The sequence below is a fragment of the Equus asinus genome, chromosome 21 (genome assembly GCF_041296235.1).
Source record: "Equus asinus isolate D_3611 breed Donkey chromosome 21, EquAss-T2T_v2, whole genome shotgun sequence".
Lineage (NCBI taxonomy): Eukaryota > Metazoa > Chordata > Mammalia > Perissodactyla > Equidae > Equus > Equus asinus.
Window position 1 is genome coordinate 62,895,831 of NC_091810.1, and position 27,511 is coordinate 62,923,341.

General features: G+C 40.1%; 1 protein-coding gene across 2 annotated transcripts in view; it reads left to right on the forward strand.

Moving 5' to 3' along the window:
- Positions 1-27,511, forward strand: part of GLB1 (galactosidase beta 1) — an 89,277-nt gene that overhangs the window by 39,231 nt on the left and 22,535 nt on the right. For both annotated transcript variants that reach the window (XM_014851836.3, XM_014851837.3), the window contains exons 10-13: positions 1,592-1,704; positions 21,430-21,504; positions 23,995-24,084; positions 27,013-27,126. In XM_014851836.3, the coding sequence (XP_014707322.2) occupies positions 1,592-1,704; positions 21,430-21,504; positions 23,995-24,084; positions 27,013-27,126 (392 nt within the window). The remainder of the gene's footprint in view (positions 1-1,591; positions 1,705-21,429; positions 21,505-23,994; positions 24,085-27,012; positions 27,127-27,511) is intronic.

Below are 27,511 nucleotides of genomic sequence, written 5' to 3' on the forward strand. Positions count from 1 at the left end.
GGATGACCTGATTCTCAGCCTCACTCATCTGTCAACTCCACTACCAGTAGGATCACCCATGGTGGCTCCATCGTTTGTGAGCTGTGGGATCAATTGAAGGAATTTGTTACTAAATCATAGGTGAACTATCAGATTTTGTGCCTCATTTACTTAGAAATTAGGTTGGATATAAGATTATCCTAAAATAACTTATTTTCACACACTTGCATTGCAAAATGCTCTCTGGAGTACAAGAGAAAGGGGTGGCACAGAGCCTTGCTGGTCCGCAGACAGCAGCATCAGCATCACCTGGGAGGTTGTTAGAAACGCACAGTCTCAGGTTGCACCCCAGACCTGCTGAATCAGAATCTCGGCTGGGGCTTAGGAATCTGTTTTGACAAGTTCTCCATTTGGCTCTCATGCATGAGGAAGTTTGCTAGGTACTGGCATAGGGTCACCGCCCAGTATTGCACACAGTCTCCTACCTGTGAATATCATCTGTGGCAAGGTTGGGGGACCTCTGGTCTAACTATGTCCTTTGGACAATAACTGAAAGGCCATTTGCTTTCCTAGTTTTTTTGTATACACAGTATTGGTATTATTTATTGGTTTCTGTTGTAGGTCATGTTCCCATGGAAACAGACTCTGAGATTACTCAACAGGAAGTGTATTGGGGTGTGCTCCCAGGAGCTACACTTGTGAGAGAGTGTGGGTGGCAGGATTAGGCAGAGGGAGAAGTTGGCCTGTGATGCAGTTTCAAAAGTGGCTCAGCTGATCCTAGAGGAGTTTGGAGCTGGGATTCATGACCCTTTGAGGCAAGAGCACCAGGTTTTTTTATCCCCATGTTGGTCAATCGTTTGATCTGGGCTATCCCAAGAGGGTCATAACCTTGGGCAAGACATTCCGGCAGAGGTCAGTGACCAGAAGGACACATCTGAGAGCCGTCAGCAGCCATCACTCCTGGCAGCCGGAGGGATGAGCGAGGGCCTTGGTCCTGAAGGGGGATGTAAGAGGCACACCACAGCACCCGCCAACTCTTTGCAGACATTACAGAGGCCTTAGGGTTACATTTGAATCTCTGTGGGCGAATATGTGTCTGCAGTCATCTCCCACTTGGTCTGGTGTGACAACCCCTCACTTGTTTTCTGCTGCTCCTTGGCCCACTTACCTGTGTCTCCACTACTGACCTTTTCTCAACCACACAGGTCGAGGTCATGAAAAAAGACCGCAGACTGCAGGGTTGATCTGCAACCCTGGAGATGTGGGTCATGCCATAAGTCCTGCCATTACTGGTTGTGAGATTTTGAGCAGATTTTGTGGGGAGCTTCAGATCCCCTGCTTGTCCAGCAGGGTCGCAGCTGTGAGCTTCCACTGAGAGAGTGGATGGGGAAGGTGCTTTGTAGACTGAAAGGTGCTTTGGCCAGGGCCACCTGTAGGAAGAAACTCACTTCTCTAAACCTTGCGTCCTGAGGGCCAGCTCTGTGTCGCTTAACAACTGGTTCTAATGTGTCCTTTATTTTCTCCCTCTGCAATGCCAAGCCGTGAATCCCAAAGAACTTGTCCCACAGGAGGGCCTTCAGGAGTAACTAGTGGCATATTTTTTGTCTTCTAGGGGCGAACTTGCCCTACCAACCACAGCCCACCAGCTATGACTATGACGCCCCGCTGAGCGAGGCAGGGGACCTTACTGAGAAGTATTTTGCTCTGCGAGACGTTATTAAGAAGGTGGGTGCTTTGTCTGGGCTATGGTGGGCTGGTCTTGAACAGAGCCTGCCTTGGGTTCATTGTGCTCTATAGATGACTTCCTGGAGCCTTTGGGGTTAAAAGGACTGATGAAGGGAGGCATGAGATAGACTTGGCCTTGAGCCTACCTGTTTAAGAATGAGCCTGTAGCAAGACACTCCACTGGTCTATTCATTTGTAAAACAGAGAGGACAGCACCTGGTTGTGCTGTAAGGATTAAAAAGAATGTGTGTACAGCATCCAGTACAGTCCTGATACGTATGTTGTCCAATAGGAGGTAGCCACTACTATTATTCATACTAAAAGTAAGAAAATGTGTCCCCACATAAATAGCTGAAGTTTGTAGGAGAGAAAATCCATGGGCCTGTGAAGCACCACTGTGCAAATGTGAGCTGTCAGCAATGCTCATTTTTCTATTTGGGGCGAGTGATTGCCGTTTCCTCCTGTCCTGACACCTGAACTGCTTAGTCCTGCTAACGTTGTGACCTTGTGAGGCATCTAAAGCACCCAGGTGGGGTTTCCTGTCTCTGCTGTGGGTTTTAAAAAAAAACCCACAATTTTTCTGCTCAGTCACCTGAGTTTTGAAGTTAAAAAACAAAGGTTTTCTGCCTATAAATGGTATGGACATTTTTTGTTTTAAGTATGCCGAAGTCTCAATTTAAGCCTAAGTGTTAAAATTAAGCCTAACTGTTAAAGTTTATGTTTTGAAACATTTTCAACATATTGAAAAATACGATCTATACTTAACTACTCTTAGAATTTGTCTATTTCATCTAAATTTTCAGGTGTACGGTTAAAATGTTGCTCATGGTTTTTTTTATTATGGGTTTAATGTCTGCAGAATTTATGGTGAGGACTCGCAAGCTCTCTCTTGTACATTTGTTCTGTTTCAAAGCTTTTTGTTCCTCTCTTTATTATTTTTTTCCTTTATTTGAAGCTTAGCTTTTTAATCCAGCCTTTCTTCTTTTCTAATATAAATATTCAAGGTCATACATTTCCTTCAAGTACTGCTGTCACCCCATCTCGTAAGTTTTGATATGTAATATATTTATTATATTTGCTTCTAAACATGCCTATTTTGGTTTCTCTTTGACCCTTGAAATGTTCAAAAGTGGGTTTTTCAATTATTAAACATAAGTATTTTTGCAGTTTTTTGGTTTCTAACATGTTTGCCTCTGGTTAGAGAATGTAGTCTGTATGATACCAATCTCTTGAAATGTGTTGAACCTAGTCTTAGAGCCCGGCATATACCAATATGAACGAATATTCCATGTATTCTTGAAAAGACTGTATGTTTTATAATTGTTGAATATAACCTATATGTGTTCATTAGATTAAGCTTAGTAATGGTGTTGTTGATATCTTTGATATCCTTTCTAATTTTTTTGTCAGTTTATTCTATTATTTACTGAGAGTTGTGTTTATGTACTTTTCCTTGTACTTGTGTCAGTTTTTGAGGCCATGTCATTAGGTATGCAAGTTGAGAATTAAATACTTTAGTATCATTATGTGGTAACCCTCCGTTTCGAATAATGCTTTTTGCCTTAAAGTCTTTGTCTGATACTAATATAGCTTACCTGCCTTCTTTTGCTTAGTATTTACCTGTTATATCTTTCAACCTTTTTATATCCTTTTTTTTTAATGTGTCACTTATAAACAGGATACAGCTGGATTTTTTTTTTGAGGAGGAGGATTATCCATGAGATAACATCTGCCGCCAATCCTCCTCTTTTTGCTGAGGAAAGCTGGCCCTGAGCTAACATCCATGCCCATCTTCCTCTACTTTATATGTGGGACGCCTGCCACAGCATGGCTTGTCATGCGGTGCCGTGTCCGCACCTGGGATCTGAACCAGCGAACCCCGAGCCACCAAAGCAGAATGTGTGCATTTAACCACCTCGCCACCAGGCCAGCCCCTCTGGATTTTTTAAATATCTAGTTTAAACTTTTTTGTCTTTTAATTGGTGCTTTTTTTCATTTTCATTTGTTATGATTCTTGATAGACATTGATTAAACTATTTTATTATTTTTTAATTTTTTTCCATTTTATTTACTTTTTAATTTTAATTTTTGTTTTTATAGCAGTAACATTGGATTATAACATTATATAACTTTCAGATGTACATCATAATATGTTTCGAATTCTGTGTAGATTATGTCATGTTTACCACCCAAAGACTAATTATAATCTATCACCACACATGAGCCTAATCACCCCTTTCACCCTTCTCCCTCCCCCTTCCCCTCTGGTAACCACCAGTCCAATCTCTGTTGCTATGTGTTTGTTTTGTCGTTGTTTTTATCTTCTACTTATGCGTGAGATCATATGGTATTTGACTTTCTCCCTCTGACTCATTTCACTCAGCATAATACCCTCCAGGTCCATCCATGTTGTCACAAATGGCCGGATTTCATCATTTCTTATGGCTGAGTAGTATTCCATTGTGTATAAATACCACATCTTCTTTATCCATTCATCCCTTGATGGGCACCTAGGTTGCTTCCAAGTCTTGGCTATTGTGAAGAATGCTGCCATGAACATAGGGGTGCATGTATCTTTATGCATTTGTGTTTTCAAGTTCTTTGGATAAATATCCAGCAGTGGGATAGCTGGATCATATGGTAGATCTATTCTTAATTTTCTGAGAAATCTCCGTACTGCTTTCCATAGTGGCTGCGCCAGTTTGCACTCCCACCAGCAGTGTACGAGGGTTCCCTTCTCCCCACATCCTCTCCAACACTTGTTGTTTCCTGTCAACTATTTTATTTTATAATAATCTATTTGTCCACTTTTTCTGTTTTGTCTTCCCTTTATTACTTTCTTTTGAATTGTTTGAGGTTTTTTTTCCTTATTTCATCCTCCACCCTCCTGCTAGTTTGGAAGTTATTCACTATGTTTTCACTCTTTTAGTGATTACCTATTAAAATATATGCCTTCCAGAAAGCACAACGCGTAAGTGTACAGCTCAGTGAATTTATGTGAAGTGAACACAGCCCTGTAACCCACACACAGCACCCCAGAAGCCCCCCTCATGCTCTTTTCTAGTCATGAACCTCCGATCCCCAGAGTTAGCCGCTGTCCTGACCTCTGTCACTCTAGGTTAGTTTTGCTTGTTTCTTTATTTTATGTAGATGGATTCATACAGTGTGCACTCCTTTATGTCTGGCTCTCAAAAAACTTTAGCATTCAGTTTTAACTTATAATAATTTAAAATTAATCGATATCTTTACCTTCTCCACACAGCCAGAACTTTATCTCATGTTAGCTCCAATTACATGCCTCTTGACTTGTATGCCATTAATGTCATGTATGTTAGGTCTCTTGGGTTTAGATTTCATGTATTCTAGTTCTCTCTTTAAAAAATAAACCCTATAAGGCATTTTTATAATTGTTTCAGACAGTGTTTGACTTTGCCCACATTGTTCATTTATTCACAAATAATTCCACAAATATTTGTAAGTTCCCTCTATAGGCCAGGTGCGGTTTTAGCTGCTTGGTATACATAGGCCTCCTTGAGAAAGTAAAACTGGAATAAAGACTTTAAGGTGGAGAGAGAGCCGTGTGGGATATCCAGGGCAGGAGCATTCCCCGCAGAATGCAGCCAGTGAAAAGGTGGGAAAGCACATGGCGTTTTTAAGGACTAGCGAGGAGGCCAGAGTGGCTGGAGCTCAGGAAGGGAAGGGGAGAGTAGTAGGAGATGAGTTCGGAGAGAAAATGGGGAACTGACCCCATAGGGCCTTATAGGCCATTGTAAGACTTTGGCTTCCTCTGAAGGAAATGGAGATTCGTTGTAGAGTTGAGCAGAGCAGCTAAAGGGTTACTCAGGGAGGCAGTTGTACTTGTAGACTCTGGGAGGAGGGGCAGGGTAGTACAGGAAAACCGATTCAAAGGCTTTTGCAGCTATTTAGCTGAGAGGGAACTGTGGCTTGTGAAGATACTGGGCACTGGTTGTATTCAGACTACCTAAGCAAGTAGAGCTCATAGAACTTCCTGATGTGGAGTATGAAAGAAAGTATTTGACCCGAGCAACTTGAAGGGTGGAGTTCTGGGGGGAAGATCAGGAATTCAATTTGGATATGCTGAGTTTGACTTGTCTAATATACGTCCTAGTGGAGATGCAACGTAGACAGATATATGAATACAGAGTAACGACGAGCGTACTATCTGAGAAACGCGCTGTTAGATGATTTCATCATGCAAACGTCATAGAGTGTATTTACACAAACCTAGATGGTGTAGCCTGCTACCTACCCAAGCTATGTGGTACTAATCTAATGGGACTACTGTTGTATACGCTGTTAGTCATTGACTGGAACATTGTTATGCAATGCATGACTGTAACTTTGTCCTAGTTACGTACGTACTTTATTCTTTATTCCTTCTTGCATCTTCTCAATCTTTCCGTCTGAGATCGCTTTCCTTCTGCTTGAAGTATATTCTGTAGAATTTCGTTTAGTGAGCAAACTATTTTAATTCTTATTTGTCTGAAAGTGTCTTTTTTTTCACCCTCATTTCCAAAGTGTAGTTTTTCTAGACCAACAGTTATTTTCCTTCAGCATACTGTCTTATGGCTTCCATTGTTGCCGTTGAGAAGTCAGATGATTCTCACTCTGTTGCTTCTTTGAAGGTACCCTGTCTTTCCTCTCTGGCTGCTTCTAAGATTTTCCCTTTCTATTTGATGTTCTGCAGTTTCTCTGTGACGTCTCTAAGTGTGAATTTCTTTTTATTTATCCTGCTTGGTTATTTTTGGAAAATCTTAAAATTTGTGTCTTGGTATCTTTTTCACTAGTCTTGAAAAGTTTAAGTTATTTTCTCTTCAAATATTTACTTCTACCCTACTGTCTCTCTTTTCTGGAACTCCAATTACATGTTTGTTAGAGCTTCTGATTCTAGCCTTCTTATCTCTTAATCTCTTTTTCTCTGTGTCATTTTGAATACCTTCAGATCTATTGTTCTTCAATTCTGTTTTCTCTTTAGCAGCTATAAATTCTGAGGTTAAACCTGTCCACTGAATTATTAAATTATATTTTTTATTCCAGAAGTCCCCAATGGCACTTCTAATGCTACTTGGTCATTTTAAAAATCTCTTGGCTCTCTCCTTATATATATACTCTCTTCTTTTATTTCTTTAAACACATTAAAGATATTTCTATTCTATGTCTATATGTGATAATTCCAGCACCAAAGACTTTGTCTGATTCTACTCTTTGTTATTTCTGTGAGCTCTTGCTCACAATGCCTTGTTTCTTTGTATGTGTTGTGATTTTTGACTGTGAGCTCAATTCTTGGATCTTTTGCCTTAGGGATTCTTTGAGGTTTAGGGTCAAAGGTGGGTTGTTCCAGAGAGAGTTAACATTTGTTTCTGGAAAGTACTAGAGGAAAAGTACTACTACAATTTAAATTAAATTTTTTTTTTTTTTTCCGGCTGAGAAAGATTCACCTTGAGCTAACATCTCCTGCCGATCTTCCTCTATTTTGTGTGTGGGTCCCTGCCATAGCATGGCTGCCAACAAGTGGGGCAGGTCCATGCCTGGGAACCAAACCTGGGCTGCTGAAGTGGTGCACACTAAACTTAACCACTAGGCAACAGGGCCAGCCCCTAAATTAAATTGTTAGATTGAGGGGTTTTTGTACTATAAAGTAGTATGAATTCTGGTGGTGCATATATGTGGGGGCTAGTCATGGATATGAATTTTCAAGGGAGATTTGTTTTCTTCTCTCTTGCTGTATAACAAATTACCTGCAAACTTAGTAGCTTAAAACAACAAATGTTTATTATCTCAAACAGTTTCTGAGGGTAAAAAAATCTAGAGGTGTCTTAGCTGGATATTCTAGCTCATGAAGTTTCCCAAGGTTGCAGTCAAGTGGTCGGCCAAGCTGCGGACTCTGAAGACTTGACTGGGGCTGAAGGATTCATTTCTAAAAGCCCTCACAAGGCTGTTGGCAGGTTGCTTCCGTTCCTTGACATGTAGGCCCCTCCGTAAGACTGCTTACAACATGGATACCCGCAAAGTAAAGGATCCATGAGCGCACCTCCAAGATGGAAGCTGCTATCCTTTTATTACCTAAGCTCGGAAATGACACCCCATCACTTTTGCTATATTCTTTTCATTGAAAGCAAGTTACTAAGTCCAGGCCATTCTCAGGGGAATTAAGTTCCACTTATCAAGGGGAAGAGTTTCAGAGAATTTGCAAGCATATTGTTAAAACCACCACATCCCCCTACACTCCGGGCCAAATTTGTGACAGGCAATGTTAATTGAGGTAGGGTTTGGTTATGCCACTAACCAAATAAACAAGTAGGTTCATTTCTTTCCTTTTTTGGTTTTTGATTTTTATAGATTACTTTTGATTTAATTTTGTTTAATTATATAAAATTACAAGGTATCAGTATCTTTAGATTTTTTCTCTATGGCCTTTAAGATTTCCAAGAGAGAGAGGTCTTCCAGTTTCCTGCCTGGAGTAAGAGGCTGGCTGCCAGCATTCTGGGCCCTGGGGCAGAGTGGGTACTGGTGGTAGTTACCGTTTACTATCTACATGATCACATTCTTCCTTTTTGATATGGTATACTTGTCCTCAACTCTGCAGGTTAACGTTGAACCCAAAACTATCTGTTTTCCCCTTTCCAGAGAATAAATCTCTAATCTTCTGCCCAGGTAGGAAGGGGCATTACATAGAGTAGTGTTTCTCAAACACCAGAGCATCAGAATCACCTAGGAACTTGATGGAAATGCAAATTCTACTAAATCAGAAATTCTGTGGGTAGGGCCAGCAATCTGAGGTTTTACAGACCCCTGCGTGATTCTGATGTGCACTAGAGTTGGAGGACCCTTGGCTTGGAGTAGGAGAAGAAATCTGAGGATCAGACTGCTTCACAAATAGCTTTCACCCAGTCCTCCTTATTTTAGCATCTGCACTTCCTAGTTCTACAAGTATCTGGTGCTGCCAATTTTGAGCCTTTTGGTAATTCTGCAGCCAAACTGAATTGGTTCTTAGTTTTCTCCCATTCTAGGTTAGGATTTGGCTTTCTTACTACTGATTTGCTATTCATTTGACCAGTTTCCAAAGTTTTGTTGCTGTTTTCTCCTCCCTGTTCTTCTGTTGTGTGTACTTATATCTTTAAAAAATATCTGTATACTGGGATTTTCTTGGCATTTTGGGAAAGAATGAAATTCGATGTGTATGTTTAGTGTGTGCCATCTTAACCTAGATGACCTCATTCTCTTTAATGGCTACCTGCTATTATAATATGTAGATTTACTGCTGTTTACTTAATCAGTTTTTTTTTTTTTTAAGATTTTATTTTTTTCCTCTTTCTCCCCAAAGCCCCCCCCCCCCCGGTACATAGTTGTATTATATTCTTCATTGTGGGTCCTTCTAGTTGTGGTATGTGGGACGCTCCGTCAGCGTGGTTTGATGAGCAGTGCCATGTCCGCGCCCAGGATTTGAACCAACGAAACACTGGGCCGCCTGCAGCGGAGCGCGCGAACTTAACCACTCGGCCAAGGGGCCAGCCCCCTACTTAATCAGTTTCTAATTGATGGGCATTTAGGTTATTTTCAACATTTAAATGACATCTCATGTACCAGTTCAAGGATAGCTACAGGAAATTTTCTTGAAATGGAATTGGTGGGACAAGGTTGTTTAAACCTAATGTTTTGATGGATATTACCAAACAGCCCTTCCACGAAACTACATCAGTTGAGTCTCGTTTCCCCACACTTTTACCAATACTGTGAATTATCAGACCTTTTGACCTTACCATTTGATATGTAAGAAGGATGGTTTTTAGAGAAAGTACTGCATTTCTTTAGTATTAAGTACTAGAGTTGTACAACCTTTCATGAACGAATTGTCCATTTATGTTTTGTTTTCCATGAACTACTTGTTCAGGTTTTTCACAGTTTTTCTGTTGGGCTATTTGTCTTTTTTATAATTTGAAAATGTTCTATTATTGTGGTATTTTTTTAGCTTTGGGGGTTCTTTATTCTTTTTTCTGTAAAAAAAAAATCTTGAATTTTTATGTAGTCAAATGTATTACTTCTCTCCTTTATGGCTGCTTCTCCACTCTAGTAGTATAAATAAATTCCCTTATGTGCTTAAAATTTTTATGATTTCATGTTTTACATTTAAATGTTGAAGTACATGAAATTTTTGCTGGTGGTGGGGTTAAGAGTGAGGTAGGGATTCATGTCTTACATGACTAGCCAGTTATGCCAGCACCTTTCATTGACTGAGCCATTATTTTATCACTGATTTGATGTGCCCATTTTATCACCTACTTAATTTCCATAAGTATTTGGGTCTATTTTTTAACTCTTTCTTTTATGTTATTTTTTTCTCCTTTACCAATACCAAACTGTTTTGTTACCTTTATTATGTTTTATTATCTAGTAGGACCAGTCTTCCATCTTTAGTCTTTCAGAATTTCCCTGGCTTTTCCTGCAAGTTTGCTTTTCCACGTAAACTTTGGTATTATTTTGTCAACTTCAAAACAAAACAAAAACCCAAGACACCTGATGATGTTTTGATTAGTTTTGTAATAAATTTATACATCAAATAAGGAGTGATATTTACAATATTGACTTTTAGCCAAGAAAATGCTTTCCCATCTATTCAAGTCTTCTCTGATGTCCCTTTGTTTTAAAGTTTTTTAAAAATGCCCCCTGTCCATTTCTTTTTTCTTTCTTTTTTTTCTTTTGAGGAAGACTAGCCCTGAGCTATCATCTGCCGCCAATCCTCCTCTTTTTTTTTGCTGAGGAAGCCTGGCCCTGAGCTAACATCCATGCCCATCTTCCTCTACTTTATATGTGGGACGCCTGCCACAGCATGGCTTGCCAGGCGGTGCCATGTCTGCACTCAGGATCCGAACCGGCAAACCCCAGGCCACTAAAGTGAAACACGTGCACTTAACTGCTGCGCCACTGGGCCGGCCCCTGTCCATTTCTTAATATGTTTATTCCCAAATAGTCTATGTTTTTAAATATCTTTATAAAAAGAATCTTTTATTTCTTTATATTTTTAGGAGATTTATTTGTCTTCAAAATATGAAATATTTAAAAGTTTTAAATATGTCAAATAATATTGCAGACACCCAGTACCTAGATTTCACACAAGTTATTATAAAAATCTTTTTTTCTGGGGCCACCCGGTGGCACAGCGGTTAAGTTTGCACGCTCTGCTTCTTGGCGGCCAGGGGTTCACTGGTTCGGATCCCAGGTGCGGACATGGCACCACTTGGCAAAAGCCATGCTGTGGTAGGCGTCCCATATATAAAGTAGAGGAAGATGGGCATGGATGTTAGCTCAGGGCCAGTCTTCCTCAGCAAAAAGAGGAGGATAGGCAGCAGTTAGGTCAAGGCTAATCTTCCTAAAAAAAAAAAATCTTTTTTTCTGATTTTTTAAGAAAATAATACGTTACAGATAAAACTAGAGCTTCATTCCCTGTTTCTTTCCCTCCTTCCTCGGATTTAATTAATCTCCTGGTATGGAATTTGTCATTCACACACATTTTTCTGCTTTTACTACAAATGCATGCATCCACATACAATATATTTAATTATTTTTGTCTCTTAGAAATTGTACATGAATTTACATTGTAATTATCCTTTTCAAGTTACTGACTGATTTGTTTGATTTGATTATATTGCCTGTGGACTTATTTCTTTTATAGTCTGTTGCTTCATTGCACAAACCACTTAAACAGATTTATTTAGATATAATTCACATGCCATACAATTCACCCATTTAAAGTACACAATTCAGTGGGTTTTGGTATATTACATTATTAAGTTTTTTAAATTGTGATAAAATATATATAACATAAAATTTGCCATTTTAACCATTTTTAAGCGTGCAATTCACTGGCATTAATTACATTCATAATGTTCTGTAACCATCACCACTATCTATTTCCAAAATCTTTTCAGAACCTCAGACAGAAACTCTGTAACTATTAAGCAATAACTCCCCATTCCTTCCTCCTCTCCGGCGCTGGTAACCTCTAGGTTATTTTCTGTCTCTGTGAATTTACCTATTCTAGCTCTTTCACATACGTGGAACTGTGCAGTAGTGTCCTTTCGTGTCTGACTTATTTCATTTGGCATAATGTGTTCAAGGTTCATCCATGTTATAACATGTATCAGAATTTCATTTCTTTTTATAGAGGAATAATATTCCATTGTGTGTATATACCACATTTTGTTTATCTCTTCCTCTCTTGATGGACACTTAAGTTGTTTCCATCTTTGGCTGTTTTGAATAATGCTGCATTGAAACTGGGGCACAGGTATCTGTTCAAGTCCCTCGTATATACCTAGTAGTGGTGTTGCTGGCAGGTTTATTTTTAGGACAGTTTTTTTTCTGAAATAGTGAGCTTTCCTATGCCTTATATATATAAAAAACTCCAAATCAGATTTTAAAACAGATATTTACTTGTACTTTTTTGCAAATAACATCACCTTATATTTGGCCTCATCCTAACCTCACATTTTTATTCTCCTATATTTTTAGTTGCTTCTTTCTGCCCCCTCCCTCACCCCTGCAAACCTTCACACTTCTCTTGACCTTCCCTGGCTCTTGTGATTGATGACTTTCAGAGTCTTTCACCATCACCCCCCATTCCCTTCTATGCTGTTGTTCAAGGGGCCCTGCTCTCCGCACCACCTAGCCCAGGCCATTCTGACTGTCACACTCCGGCGCTGGAACCAGGCAGGGGAACTGTAGACTGCAGTGTGGACTGGCTGAACAGGGATTTGTACTTCCAATCTCAGTTGGACCTTGAACTATCTCCATTTCTCTTCTTGCACGTTGCTCTCTCCTCACTGTCTAGTGTAAACCATCACCGCTCTACTTTCTCCCTAACGTACAGGTCATGTTGCCTCCTACTTCACTGAGAACATTAATGCTATGAATATGCCATGTTATGGAGCTTACAGAAAGTGATAGAGATAGATATGTGTTTCAGAAAAGGTATTGGGTGAGACAACAAAAATGAATGTGTATTTAAATGAGTTAAAAAATTACAAATTACAAAAATTTAAAAGACTTAAATAGTAGCGAACATCACAAAACTTAAAAATATATTTTGCATTTATCAACCGTTTGAAATACCTCTGCTATCCTTTCCTTACATTCTTTTGACTGCTTGCTGTATTATTGTCTCTTCAGGTGACAAAAACGTTGGTAGTCTTTTTCTCTGGAGAGAATGGAAATCTTTCTCTTTAGCGTGGCTGATTGAAATTTGTTTTTTAGTATGAGTAGTTTAGAAAAATATAAAAGCTTCACATTTTGTTCCTGATAATGTTGTATAAATATTTAGGATTGTTATCAAAATTGGGGAACTCTCTCACAAGTTCTTTCATATATGAGCTATAATATTTGGAAGAAATTTCTACAGACAGGTTCTGGCCCCATGCATTTCAAACCTTGTTTCTCCTCCACCACCTACATACTTCTGGGGCTGGATGCCTTAGGGTGTGATCCTATTGCAAGTGAGTCAGCATATCGGATGTTAGGAATAATCTGTTAGCAATAATTTACATACTCGTGAAGTGACAGTGAGGCATGTAAACAGATTCTACACTCAAATTAAGTAAATCTCCACCTCAACCCTCCTTTGGTTGAATCCCACAGATGCCTGTATCCCTCTGAAGCCTCCTGACATAAGAGGATGTGTGACTCAGAGAGGCTGGAGCAGAGAGAGACCAGAGTCTTAGCCTGTTGTGGTGAAATTATATTACCTTGGCACATTTTACAGTAACCTATGACCTTGTGAACACGCCGCTAGGACCATCCTTTGGGACATGACTTTGGAGGCTGCTGCAGTAACCTAGGAATGAGATGATGGCAGGGGCAGCAGAAAGTGGGGAGGAAACAATAGATCTGAAGATTATTTAGGAGATAAAATTGGGAGGATTTGGTGATTGACTGAATGCAGGAGTGACAAAGAACGAAGAGTCGTTGGTTTGTCCAGGTTATAACCTTGGTTGGATAACTGGATAGCTATGGGGGTCAGCAACTAAGACAGAGGATTGCAGAGAACGCACAGCCTGGAAACGAGGAGGGGGAAACAGGTTCAGTTCTGGGCTTTTTCAGCTCAAGATGCCTCTGGGAACATCCAGGTGGAGGTGTCTGTCCAGCAAGCACCTCACTTAAGAGTGAGAAGCTCCAGGAAGAAGTCATTAGGACAGACACACAGATTCTGGGGTCGTCAGTGGAAGTGGAGGCTGAAGTCCAGGGGAGGTTGAGACTGCAAGAAGGGCAGGGGGCCAAGCAAAAGACAAACCCAGGGGATCCCAAGCGTTTAACCAGTAGGCACAGTAAGGACAGAGAATGAGAATGAAGGAGACAGAGTCTTCAGAAATTAATGTAATTCAGTAGCTTATGATAGCTTCCTGTTTAACACGTGGTCGTCTTTCCCCCCTTCATTTTTTTGATATTTTAGGTTTTGAAGAGAGAAATAAACTACTTTAAAAGTGGACTCTTTCTTATGAGACTTTGTAGACATTCAGTTAGCTAGTTGCTTAAATGATATTCAAAATATTTGCTTGCATTGAGGAAAAGAGATGGGATTGTAAATACCCCCATATATAGTTCTTCCTGCATCTTTCCTTCACAAAAGACTTAAAAAGTGGAATGGGTCTCTTCTCTAATCCATTTCAAGAGTAAATTGGGTAGTGCTAGACAATATCTTTCACTGACGTGGACTCCCAGGGATAATTTCCCATCAGGGTGCACAAGCCTGTGCTCAATGGTGAAGGCTCCAGGCAGACCTTTGATATGACTTTTCAAGGCATGACAAGGCTCATGATATTTGCATTTGCTAAAGTATTCTCTTTGGTGTGGGTAAAACTCAACCAGACATGGTTAACACTTTCACCTCGAGGATGAACCGTAATACTGTCAGTGCCATCTTCCTCCCTACTGATTCCTGAGAGGGGCAGTGGTAAAGTTTATTTTTGTATGCTTTTGAATGGATTTCAGACCCATTTTTTAAGAGCTTTGTTCCAGTTCTTCATAGGGATTCTATCAAAGGTAAGAGGCCATCTGGCATTTTAGAGATGGGTCATTCTGCAGAAATTCAAGTTGTAGTCGAGGACATTGGTAATTGGAGTGGATCTTGGGATCACCTGAGGTGGTCGTTGAGGCTGGGCAGGATCCTGGGAATGTGAGAATGGCCACAGTGTTTTTCAGTACTTCAAAAGCTTAATGAAATTTGAAACTTGACCCAGGACCAGTCTACACTGGCTGATTGATTGTCCTTCTCGGTTGATGGCTGGAATGACATTAGCTCAGAGAGTGGACATAAGCTCTCTCTTGCTGATCCATAGTGCTGGTGGAAACACAGTGTTTTTATGTCTGCTAATTAAAGATGACAAAGTGAATATTAGTTAACAGATGTTAGATAGTCTTTTAAAGCACCGCCTGCACTCTTGTGGCGCTAGTCTTTCCATTTCCTGCAGACTTGGCCTTTCTAATCTATCTTCCAGAGATATCTTCCAGTGTTTCTCTAAAATGCTGATCTGATCAGGGTGCCTTCCATGATCTGGCCCCCTGTTTTTCTCAAGTGCCATCGTTCAGCTCTCCTCTTCTTGTATGTGACTCTCAGGCCTTAAAATGAGGCACATAAAATTCCATGAATGAGACAGTGGTATTTATACCTCCTCTGCACGAACTCTTCCCTCTGCCTTTATCCATCAGGAACGTAAGGACATACCTCACTTACCTTCTCTAGGGAGTCATCTGTGATCCATCTCTCTGCAGTTAGTCACTCTTCATTTTCTGCCACCACCTTATAGTGTGGAAATCTTGAATACACTACTTCTCATAATGTGTTGATATAACTTGTTTTCACACATTTCTCACTCTCTGGCCTAGGAGCTGTTTATGTCCCTGGTACCAAGCATAGGACCTGACACAATACTTTCTTCTAAGAGTTTGTTAGAAGAATGAACAAACACATTGGAGATCTTGGGGAAAGAAAAGTTGGTCACCATTCAATCTATTGGATTCCATGGGGAAAAGAGCAGCTTCTTACATTGAATTTATCCAGCTAGATAAGTAGGATAAGAAGCAATATTTATGATTGGTCTGAAAACTGATTGAAGTACAATTTATTATGAAGAAATGAAAGTTTAGAAGTATAGTGTTTGGGGGGCTGGGCCCATGGCCAAGTGGTTAAGTTCACGCGCTCCACTGCAGGCGGCCCAGTGTTTCATTGGTTCGAATCCTGGGCACGGACATGGCACTGCTCATCAAACCACGCTGAGGCAGCGTCCCACATGCCACAACTAGAAGGAGCTACAAGGAAGAATATACAACTATGTACCAGGGGGCTTTGGGGAGAAAAAGGAAAAAAATAAAATCTTAAAAAAAAAAGAAAAAAAAGGAAGTATGGTGTTTGATATATTCATCTATTTCTTTTCTGAAACATTAATTAGTTGGCTAGGGGAATAGGATTTTGCTATATGATAATCAATGAAAAAAATCACTAAAATTATTAAAATGAAAAGAGAATATTGTGGCAAATGGGATAGACAGATGCAAGCTTAATATCAATATTATAATGAGCTCATGCCACTGATTAAAATATCAAGATCCAAATAGATAATTGGCAAAAGACATACTGTGTAGACATTTGGTGAAAACTTGAGTAGACACTATATTAATAACCATATAAAATCCTCATGTCATTTGACCTAGTAACCACTCACTTGAGGCTTTATTAAAAAAAATTTTTTTAGAGCCAGCCCCAGTAGCCTAATGGTTAAGTTCAGTGCAGTCTTCTGTGGTCTGGGTTTGATTCCTGGGCACTGACCTACACCACTCATCTGTCAGTGGCCATGCTGTGGCAGCAGCTCACATACAAAAAGAGGAAGATTGGCAGCAAATGTTGGCTCAGGGCGAATCTTCCTCAGGAAAAAAAAATTTTTTTAAACAAGAGTAATGCTATAAACCTGAAGTTGTTCATTGCAACATTATATAATATCAAAAATTGAAATTAACTCCTAATATTGAAGGGATGGTTATGTAAATTCTGTCATATCTATTTGAATATAATATGCAATAAGTAAATTATTGTCAATATTTGGTCATGCCAAAAGTGCTTTTGATAAGTGGCAGCAACAAATTACAAAATTATCTCTTATGTTCCTATTATATGTGTGCTTAAGGGGAGGGTCTAGGAGGAATTATGGTTAAAGACACTTTCTATTCTATTGTTTCAACAATAAAAGAGGCAAGATGGAGCAGTAGGAACAGCACTAGACTTGGAGTCAGAATCTCAGCTCCCTCCCTTGTTCTCTTCATGATCTCGAGCAAGTTCCTCAGTCTCATCTCTAAAAAGGAAATGTAATAACCAGCAGTGCAGGCCCTTGTGAGTAGTAAATGAGATGACAAAACTAGCACTCCCTCAAAGTTAGCTGAATGTAGTTTGAATAAAGATGGCTGTGCAATGACTTTTTCTTCCAATATGGTAGAAGAGATTGCAGTCCTAGTTACATTGGAATCTGCTTTGACTTTAGGAGTTAGATGTGACGTGGTTACTACTTGTACAGGGAAATAGGGGCCTCAGAAAACGAATCATACTGCTTTCAAGGCTCTTCTGTGGATTTGTTTTTTCTGCTTTTCTTGGCCAGAATGTGGGGTGGAAGAGGCTGAGGTGGGTAAACTGCCAAAGGAGAAGGATGTGGTCTAGACTTCAGGGAAAGCTGGGAAGAGAGGTATTACATCTTGCTCTAAGATCAACAGTAACTCTTTGGCCTCACATTCATTTTAATATGAATCACGAAGATCATTTTAACATGATCTTCTTAAAATTTCACAGAATTTTAGAAATACAAAGAACTTCCAGTTCAAGATGGCTAAACGACCACATATTTGTCTCTTTTTCCTTCCAAAATGTTACCAAACAATAAAAAAGGAATTTTTTTTAAAAAAATGAAGCCAACAAGAGGGGAGCTGTCCATGCATGAGAGATTGCAAAAGATTTCTAAGAAACAAAAATAGATGGAGGAGTGGTGACTGAAGAAGTAAGATAGGAAATCTAGGACCCCAATGCGTGCAGAGGGGGCTTATAGAAACAGGGAGGAGGGAGTAGATTGGCCCTAAAGAACCCTGGAGAGGCAGGGTTGTGGAAATGAAGGTGTGACAGTGGATGGAAATGAAACAGAGCTGAAAATGAGAAGGCAAATTTAACTCTATGTATTTCCTGTGAGGTCCTCCGCTCTTTCACCCCACATTCAAATAGACTATCCATCAGGGAAGCATCTTTCTACCAGTCAGAAAATCAGAATTTTTTTTTTTTCTTAAAAAAAAAAAAGTGCATAGCCCCAGAGCAAAGACCGTACATATTACATCCTCCTTGCCGAATCACATTAAAACAAAGCTCCCCACTGGACAAGCCTTGTTCCTGTACACAGAGCAGAACTGGCACAGAGAAGATGATTATGCAAATGCTGGTGTATTCATTTGCATTACCATTAAATATGAATGGACAACCAAGGATGACTGGATGATTGAGGACATCCGTAAAACCTGCAACAGGAAAGAGAAAGACCAAGATGAAATAAACAGAAAAATAACCCTAACGCTATAGAAAATTCAGAGGACAGGAGAGATATAAGCAAAACAGAGCAAATCCTCTCAAATGTACATCCTTCCCAGAGATTTGAGAAGATATTGTATTCATAAAATAAGAATGAAATACTTTGAAAAAGGAGCCGTTCAAGAACAAGAAAGAGTTCTTGGAAATTAAAAATAATCTCCTAGGGGGCCTGCCCCGTGGCTGAGTGGTTAAGTTCACGTGCTCTGCTTTGGCAGCCCAGGGTTCGTCGGTTCGGATCCTGGGCACGGACGTGGCACCGCTCATCAGGCCATGCTGAGGCGGTGTCCCACATAACACAGCCAGAGGCACTCACAACTAGAATATACAGCTATGTACTGGAGGGCTTTGGGGAGAAGAAGGAGAAAAAAAAGAAGTTTGGCAACAGATGTTAGTTCAGGTGCCAATCTTTAAAAAAAAAAAAAAAATCTGCTAGAAATTAGAACCAGAAGACTGAGATGGAAATACAGAGAAAAGATGAGAGAGAGAGGAACAATCTAGGATATCTAACTTACTTATAAGAAGAAAAAAATATGGAGATAAAGAAAATATCAAAGAAACAATACAGAATTTTTTCCAAAACAGAAAAGGATTTCTGAGTGGCCTGGCATAATGAATAGAAAAAAAATACACATCTAAACACATCCTTGGAAAATTTTAGAACATAGAAAATAAAGTGCCTATAAGTTTCTAGAGACAAAAAGCTGGTCACTTTTAAAAGAACAAGATTGAGCCCGGCCTAAGCCTCACTGGATGACAGAGGACAGAGAACAGTACCTGTGGCATTCTGAGGGAAGATGATTTTCAACATAGAATTCTCTACCCATCCAAGTTATCAACTAAATGTGACATTTTCAGACAGTCAAAGATTCAGGAATTTACCTTCCGCCAACCAGTTCTTAGGAAGTTATTTGAGATTGCTCCAGTGAAATGAGGTAGTCATGAGATCCCAGAAACAAGAGCTAAAAGCCAGGACAAGAATAAGTCCCAGAATATTAAGCCTAGAGGAGAGTCGTCAGTCCCTTGGAGCAAGAGGACTCAGGGTTCCAGTAGGGAGTTTTCTAGGGGTCAAAGGGGTGTTTGGAGAGACTTGATACCATCTTTAGAAATTTGGAACAACCTAAAGAAGTGTTCACCTAGAAGGAGGCAGGAATAAAAAAAGGCGATTAGAAACCCCAGGGGGAGGGGCCAGCCCAGTGGCGCAGCGGTTAAGTGCGCATGTTCCGCTTCGGCGCCTGGGGTTCGCTGGTTCAGATCCCTGGTGCGGACATGGCACCGAAAGGCAAGCCATGCTGTTGTAGGCGTCCCACATGTAAAGTAGAGGAAGATGGGCACGGATGTTAGCTCAGGGCCAGTCTTCCTCAGCAAAAAGAGGAGGATTGGCAGCAGATGTTAGCTCAGGGCTAGTCTTCCTCAAAAAAGAAATCCCAGGGGAGGGAAAAGAACAGAAAAAGCTGAACAAGACGGAACATGCCATCATAGTAGACACCACTTAGCAGAGCAGAGAGCAATACTTACATAGTTATGATAATGTGAGCACTATTGCTTGATTTTGAATTTACAGTCAATATACAGATGAAGGGAGTACTTATGACTACAGGACAGATTGCTTTAACCTTGACAGTGTGACAGTATAACTGAGGGTTTGAAGGTGGGAGTAGGGAAGAGAACTCAGAGAAGGAGGCAAATAGCATTATCTTAAAAAGTGTGGGCATGGGGGGGGGCGCACAAAGGGTGAAGTGGTGCACCTAAAATATGACTGGCCAATAATAATGTACAACTGAAATTTCACAAGGTTTTAAACTATCATAACCTCAATAAAAAAAATTTGAAAAAAAAGCTGTGTGGACACAGAGGATAATGTCTTAATTGATGGAACTAAGAAATAAAGGTATAGGATATTATTTAAAGCTACAAAGTTAACCAGTAGAGAAACTGACAATGGTGATATAACCATGTTGGCAAGAACGGGCGATATCCAGAATAGTACAACTGAGCTAAATTCTCATGTATTAAAGAAATCAATGATACTGTTTTAAATGGATCAAATAAGAAATGGCTGATAAGTATATTATTTAGAGGTCAAAAGAAGTAAAAATAGGAACAGTTAAATGATTTTAAAATGGTTTCCTCTGAAGAACAGAACTAAGAGAATAGTGAGTCAGGAGACTATTGCTTTTCATGATAGCAAACTTTTATCCTCCTCTTCTTTTTGTATTACTTTTAAAAAGGGAAATCAAAAAAAGAAATACGGAAAGAAATGTAAGGATCCTGAGAGACTATAATGCAACATACTTGGAGATGCTAGATGGACACAGACTTTTCTAAGGCCTGGAACTTACATCCATATCTTCTAGTGCTGATATAAATATATGTGTGTGTGTGTGTATACACATATTTAATAAGGTTTTATTTTATTTTTTGACTTTTTATTTAAATATAATTTCAAACTTACAGAAAAGTTTCAAGAATAACAATAGTACAAAGAAAACTTGTATGTTCCACGCCGAGGTTCACCCATGTCAACACTCGCTCTGTCCGCTTCATCATTTGCCCCTCGCTGCCCCCTTGTTTTCTAAACCATTGGAGGGTTGCATGCGTCGTGACCCTTTACCCCTAAACACTTCAGTGTATGTTGCATAAGAATAGGTAGGAACATGTTTTTACATAACCACAGCAAAGCTAACATTGAAACAAAACTTTAAGCTACCAATAATATTTAACCTACAAATAACGTTTTTCGCTCCTATAAGCTACTTCCCTTTAGATTCTGTTTTGCCGTGTATTTTTTTCCTTTTCTCCCCCCACTCCAGTCTTCTGCTGTCACTTCATTCTCTCTACTTGTTTATGCTCTCTGTTTTGAAGTCTTTTATCTATAATTATTTGAATGATTCGTGGAGCTTAAAACACAGACATACACATGCTTAGAAGTAAAAACTTAATCAGATCCTGTTTTGGAGAAAGTCTTTCATTCCTTTGTTTTTCCAAAAATCACTGGCACTGTTCTTTGAGTCTTTGACCCTCCTTTTGAGAAATTAATTGTACAGATGTTTCTGAAGGTTTAACAGGTTTTTTTCCTTTTCTTTTTCCCCTGTGGTTTATAGTTTGAAAAAGTACCAGAAGGTTTTATCCCTCCGTCCACACCGAAGTTTGCATATGGAAAAGTTGCTATGAAAAAGGTAGGAAAAAAATAACAGAAACGTTGCGAGTGAGGAAGTGGAATTTTGCAGTCGTGAGTGAAAGTGTTATGCTGGGGAATTGGTTCGTTATTTTTCTGTGAATTTGTTTTCTGTGAGACTGATGGGGTAGATGATGTTTCTTGGAAAATGGGACATGGGAGGCAAGAGGATATGTACACTGACAGGGTGAGCAAATGAGCCAGGAGTAGGTAGGCAGTCTTAGATCGTTCAGGTCATTTTGGTTCAGTTGTCAGTTGTCAAAAGCAGTGCCAGGAGCCTTTATGGGAATAACGTGCTGCCCTGTTGTTATGGCTGGTGAGGTTCTTTTCCATAATTCACCTTTTTTTAAGGGAGTTCTCAAAAGCCACAGGCATTTTGATAGGTATTTGCCCTTAATTATACACTCCCTTCTGTGTTAAAATCATGTCTTAATTTTTGTGGTCTGTGGTTTATATGGTAAATGAGACGTCAGGGGGAAGCGCTAGAAATTAATCATATATAGAAGTTAAAGACAGTTTATTCTAGGAAAAGAGAAAAAGAAGAAAGATTTAATTTAATAGTCTGGAGTGACGTAAGCCAAAGTCAATTTGTTTTGACCTTCTGTGTCTTCAGGTTTTCCCCTTTTATAATCCCTAACTCCTACATGTCTTAACTCACAAGAAAAAAAAAACACAAACAGTTACATATTTCTTAAGAATCTTGATGTTCTAAAATAGCATCATAAGTTTTTATCTTTATGCAAAATGCCAAACATGATTGTATAATTTTTCCATTCACGAAGCCCTTTGATATTACTGTTGGTTGCTCTCTGGTAACATTTTCCACCTAGTGTCAGATACGTGTGTTACATTCTGCAAAGACTGTGGTCTATCTGCCTGATAAGAATCTTGCTTTAGGTTAATCAAACTTTAATCACATTTGTGAAGGGAGCACCTGCGACTTGTTCATTGCTACCGCTACTTAAGGAAAAGGTTGGTTGGTCTGTTTTAGAGCTGTGAAAAATTTATTTTTATGCAACAGAAAGTAACTGCAAGTATTTAATGCAACAAAATTGCTAAAACAAAGCCAGCTTAGTACCAAAAGCACATTCTTTTTTTTTAAGTAATTTTATTGGGATTATAATGGTTTATAACATTGTGTAATTTCGGGTGTACATGATTATTTCTCTATTCCTGAATACGCTTCATCATGCTCACCCCTAGTAATCTAATTTTTCTCCATCACCATATATATATATATATATATATATGTGCCCCTTTGTTCCTTTCGCCCACTCCCCAACCCCCTTCCCCTCTGGTAACCACTAATCTGTTCTCTTTATCCATGTATTTGTTATCTTCCACACATGAGTGAAATCATGCAGTATTTGTCTTTCTCTGTCTGGCTTATTTCACTTAACATCACACCCTCCAGGTCCATCCATGTTGTTGCAAATGGGACAATTTTGTCTTTTCTTATAGCTGAGTCGTATTCCATCGTATATATATATACACCACATCTTCTTTATCCCTTCAAAAGCACATTCTGTTTACCATGAAGGAAAATTGTGTGGGCTGAAGTGGTTTTTCATTGTCAACTAAATATATACAATTTGTGATAGCAACTCAGCATATAACTGAATTAAATTTATATAGAACATAATTATATAGCATAAAACCTTTTACTGTGAATTGAATTCCTTTAATTGTCCAAGTGGAAAAACATCCATGTGAGTAGCTGAATTGATGGAATTGTAATGATTTTTTTTCCTGGGAAGTCCTGGGTTTGGAGCCAAACCTAACTGCAAATTCTGGCTCTGCCACTGATCAAGTGACCTATCTGAGTACCTGTTTCCTCATCCCTAACATGAGGATTCACTGAGGTGTGCCATCTCACCTGGAGTGTGTTAGGGACCGAGTGATTGGTAGCTGTTATCATTGTTGTTGTTGCATCAGAATAAGCATCCTGGGTTGCAAGAATACACAGTCATTTGGATTGAATAGGTATTTACTGAGTGTCTACTATGTGCTGGGCATTGGGGGTGAGCACAGTACAGACCCTGTCCTTAAGGAGCTGACTGTCTGGCAAGGACGGTAAAGGTAATCAACTGATCAACGATACACGCATGGAAAATATGCCACGGACAAGTTCAGAGGAGGGCGCAGTCATAGTGACTTCACTTGGGCATGTAGGGGAAGGCTTTTCAGAGGAGGCAGCCCCTGAGCCTTGGTTTTTAAGGACCTTTAATTACAGGAGGTTGCATTTGCAAATAAGTATGTTTGAAACTCTTTAAGATTGCCATTAGTTATTTTTCGTCAAGAGTTAGGGAACAGATGGAGATGATTGAAGGTGACTGGGGGCGATGTTGAGTGGAATTTGAACCATTTAGGTTTATTTAGGAGCTTGGTCCAATCCACTAATGTCTTTGATAATTTGCAAATGATGTGATCCTCCATTCTGATTACCAGCAAGGGGTGACAGTGAGTGAATGCTGCTTTTGTTTCTTTTCAGTTAAAGACAGTGGAGGGAGCTTTGGACATTCTGTGTCCTGCTGGGCCCATAAAAAGCCTTTATCCCTTGACGTTTATCCAGGTGAAACAGGTAGGTCTTCAAAGGTAATGCTTCATCTTTTTTTCTACTTGCAAAGTGTGCTTTCTGCACTGCCTGGTAGTGCCTGTTCTGAGCACAGGAACCAAAACGGTAAGCAGATACATCAGACCTGAAGTAAAGGTTCTCTTTAGCTGGGCTGATCTTTCCTATGTTTTTCCCCCATTTCTTATTATCACTCAAGTAGATAGTGACTCAACCTGCTTCAGCCTGCTTCTGCAAAAGCTATAAATCGAGTACATTTCTGATCTGATTAATCTGTATTACTCGGTACCAGAGAAAAAACACTAATACTCAAAAAAGACAAATTAATTATTTGTCCCTAGTTAGTTCAAAGGTGTAAGGACAATGTTCTTAATAGAGTCAGTTCTTAGAGATTTTTTTTCCCTGCTTTTGAAGAGAACAGAGCATATCATGTATGTGTGTGTGTGTGTGTGTGTTTAATCTCTAGGCACGACCCCATCTTTATTTTAAAAGCTTTTCCCGAACTTGTTTTTTTTAATTGAGGCAACATTAGTTTATAACATTATATAAATTTCAGGTGTAGATCATTATATTTCTTTTTGTTTGGAAAATTTCAAATCTGCACAAAACAATAGCCTGAACACTTCAGAAACGTCCGTGTCATGAGAGAGAGAGAAAAAAAAAACTGAGCAACAGTTTCAGAAGAAAGAAGCCTAAAGAAACCCCTATATGGCTTTCACATAGTTAACACTAGCCTAACCAAGTGTGAACAGTCTCTTCCCTTACTTTATCTTTCTCTGTAGGTGTGTGTATGTATCAACGGCTTTTTTTTTATTACCATTTGAGTTATTTGTCAAAATCATGACACTTCACCCCAAATATTGCAGCATGTATCTTCTAAGAAGGACATTATCCTGTATGACCATGATCACACTTAAGAAATTTCACATTGATACAATCCTATTATCTAATATACATTCTGTAGTCAAGTATCCCTTGGCATTCCAAGATCATGCATTGCATTTAGTTATAATGTCTCTTTAGGCTTCTTTCTTCTGAAACTGTTGCTCAGTTTTTTTTTTTCTCTCTCTCTCATGACACGGACGTTTCTGAAGTGTTCAGGCTATTGTTTTGTGCACTGCCCCTCACTAATTAGGTTCAGTAAAACATTTTTGGTACAAATGTGACAAAGGTGATGTGTCCTTCTCAGGGCACCATATCAGGATGCCCATGAGGTCAGTTTGTCCCTTTGTGGTGATGTTAAGTTTGATCACTTAGGATCTCAGCCCCATTTTTTGAAATGGAAAGTTACCTGGGTCCTCCTTTCTGACTTTCTGTGCAGCTCACCTCTGGCAGGTGTCTGAATGATAAGGTGACATAATAATAACATATCTAATCTTAGTTTAGTGTATTTTTTGCCTCCAGTTACTATTTTTACGCTTGTGATTTATTCCAACAACTCCGATTTGTGATAAATTAAATGAGTAATTAAGCTCCCCTCCCTGCTTCTTCATTAACATTGGGTAGAGTTCTTAAGTTCTAGCACACACTGGCTGTACGTCTGTGTCTTCTTCTATGAAATGGAACCTGTCTTCATCTGTCAGGGCCATTGAGCACATCAGACAAGACACGGCCACTCGAGCAGTTGGAACTTGGGAAGTGGAGTTCAGGTTAATGGATAGACCCTTGCAGTCACCGCTCTTTCTCAGACCCCTTCTGCTTTCCAATCTGTGGCCAAGGCAGTGCTCTCATAGCGAGTGGGGCTCCCTGGGCCCTGGCTGTTTTGGGTCCAGGGCAAGTCCACGGAATGATTATTTCCAGTGAACCCATGGAGGGCACAGCTGCAGGGAGTGGGGTGCAGCCTTGGTACCTCTGAAGCTGGCCCCCCCGTGGTCCCCCGACCTCCGAGGCCTCACCCACACCTTTGCAGGGAGCAACACAGCTTCCGCTCCCCTCCTGGAGGCCCTTCGCTAGGTTTTCTTCAGCCTCTGAGTTAGAACTTACCACTTTGGTTACTTTCAAAAGGAAAAAACAAGAGAGAGATGGAGACTTGGTGTCTAGGAGGGAGGCATCCTTGTGCTTGAAGATTTGAGTGGCAGTACGAGTGGCATTTCTTGAGTTCAGCCCTTTCCTGTAACACAGGAACGTGGGTTAATGTTTTGTCAGCTCCTCCAGATCACCGTCCCACTTGCCAGAGGTACGCGTCCTTGCTTTCCAGGCCCTGAAGTGGGGAGCTTCTTCTCTGCTCCACGCTGGATTTCTATTTGGATTCTCTTCTGTGACTCAGGATTAGGTCCCGCTCACTGTCGCCAATGTCTACAGCAGGAAAGTCACTTACTGAGGCTGTGGGTGCTGGTGCTGCCAAGGCTGACTGTTTGGGGCCTTCCTTTCAGACCAGGGCTACTAGCATCTAAAAGTATTTTCTGACTTAGCAACCGGTTACTCCCCCATCTCTCACTCTCTCTGTTTCACCCCTGCTCCTCCACTTTAAACACTTTCTGATTGACTCTTGTTTTGTATGTGAGAGCAGATTTAGCCCAAGAACCTGGAGAATGTTTTGCCGAACATTCTTGGCTTTGTTGTTGGTTGTTTGACTTTTTTTGTTAGGTTCTTTTTTTGTTGGGTTTTTTTTTTTTTTTGAGGTAACATAAACCACCTTTGGATATATATGATAGGGTCCCCCTGAGTGATTTTGGGCAAATCACTTAACACATTCCAGGGTCTAGTTTCCTCGTGTGGCCAACATGCCCTTCAGGGTTTCCTGCTGTGACGGTTATTCTATGATCTAAAAACTTAAGCCAGTTCCCGTTTTTCAGACCAAATTTTTGCTAGAGGCTGGGGAAGCTTTTCATTCCTTATGGTTTTAGAGACAGCACTTCAAGTAAATCAAGGGTGACCAAGTTCTCTTCAAATGAACAGCAAGAGTGATGTGTTTTTCTGACATTCTTTTCTAATCAGTATTTTGGGTTTGTGCTGTACCGAACAACGCTTCGTCAAAACTGCAGCAAACCAACGCCCCTCTCCTCACCCCTCAACGGAGTCCACGATCGGGCCTATGTTGCTGTGGATGGGGTAAGAATTGTCTGTGAACTGTGCAAGCTTGCCCCAACATGGACATGCGTGGTCTGCACTTGGTAACGTGGCATTCGAGGCCTCTGCCCCCTTTTCCAACTTCAGCCTCCGCCCCTCCTCTTGATAGCTTGTAGCTGTGCCCCCTGGCTTCCTGATGTGGCCTCATCCATGCTCCATCTGCCTGGAATACACCCCCTCCACCATGTCAACCTGGAGGGCTGTGCTCAAGGCCCCACCTTCTCGGAAACCTTCCTGGTGTCCCCAGTCCAAGGCCATCCTCTCTAACTGACTATAGCGTGTCACCTCTGTCTTCTTTGCTCCTTGGGGACGGGGTCCATTTTGTACATACTAGAATGGTGATTCATTTAACTTTGTGCCTTCATCC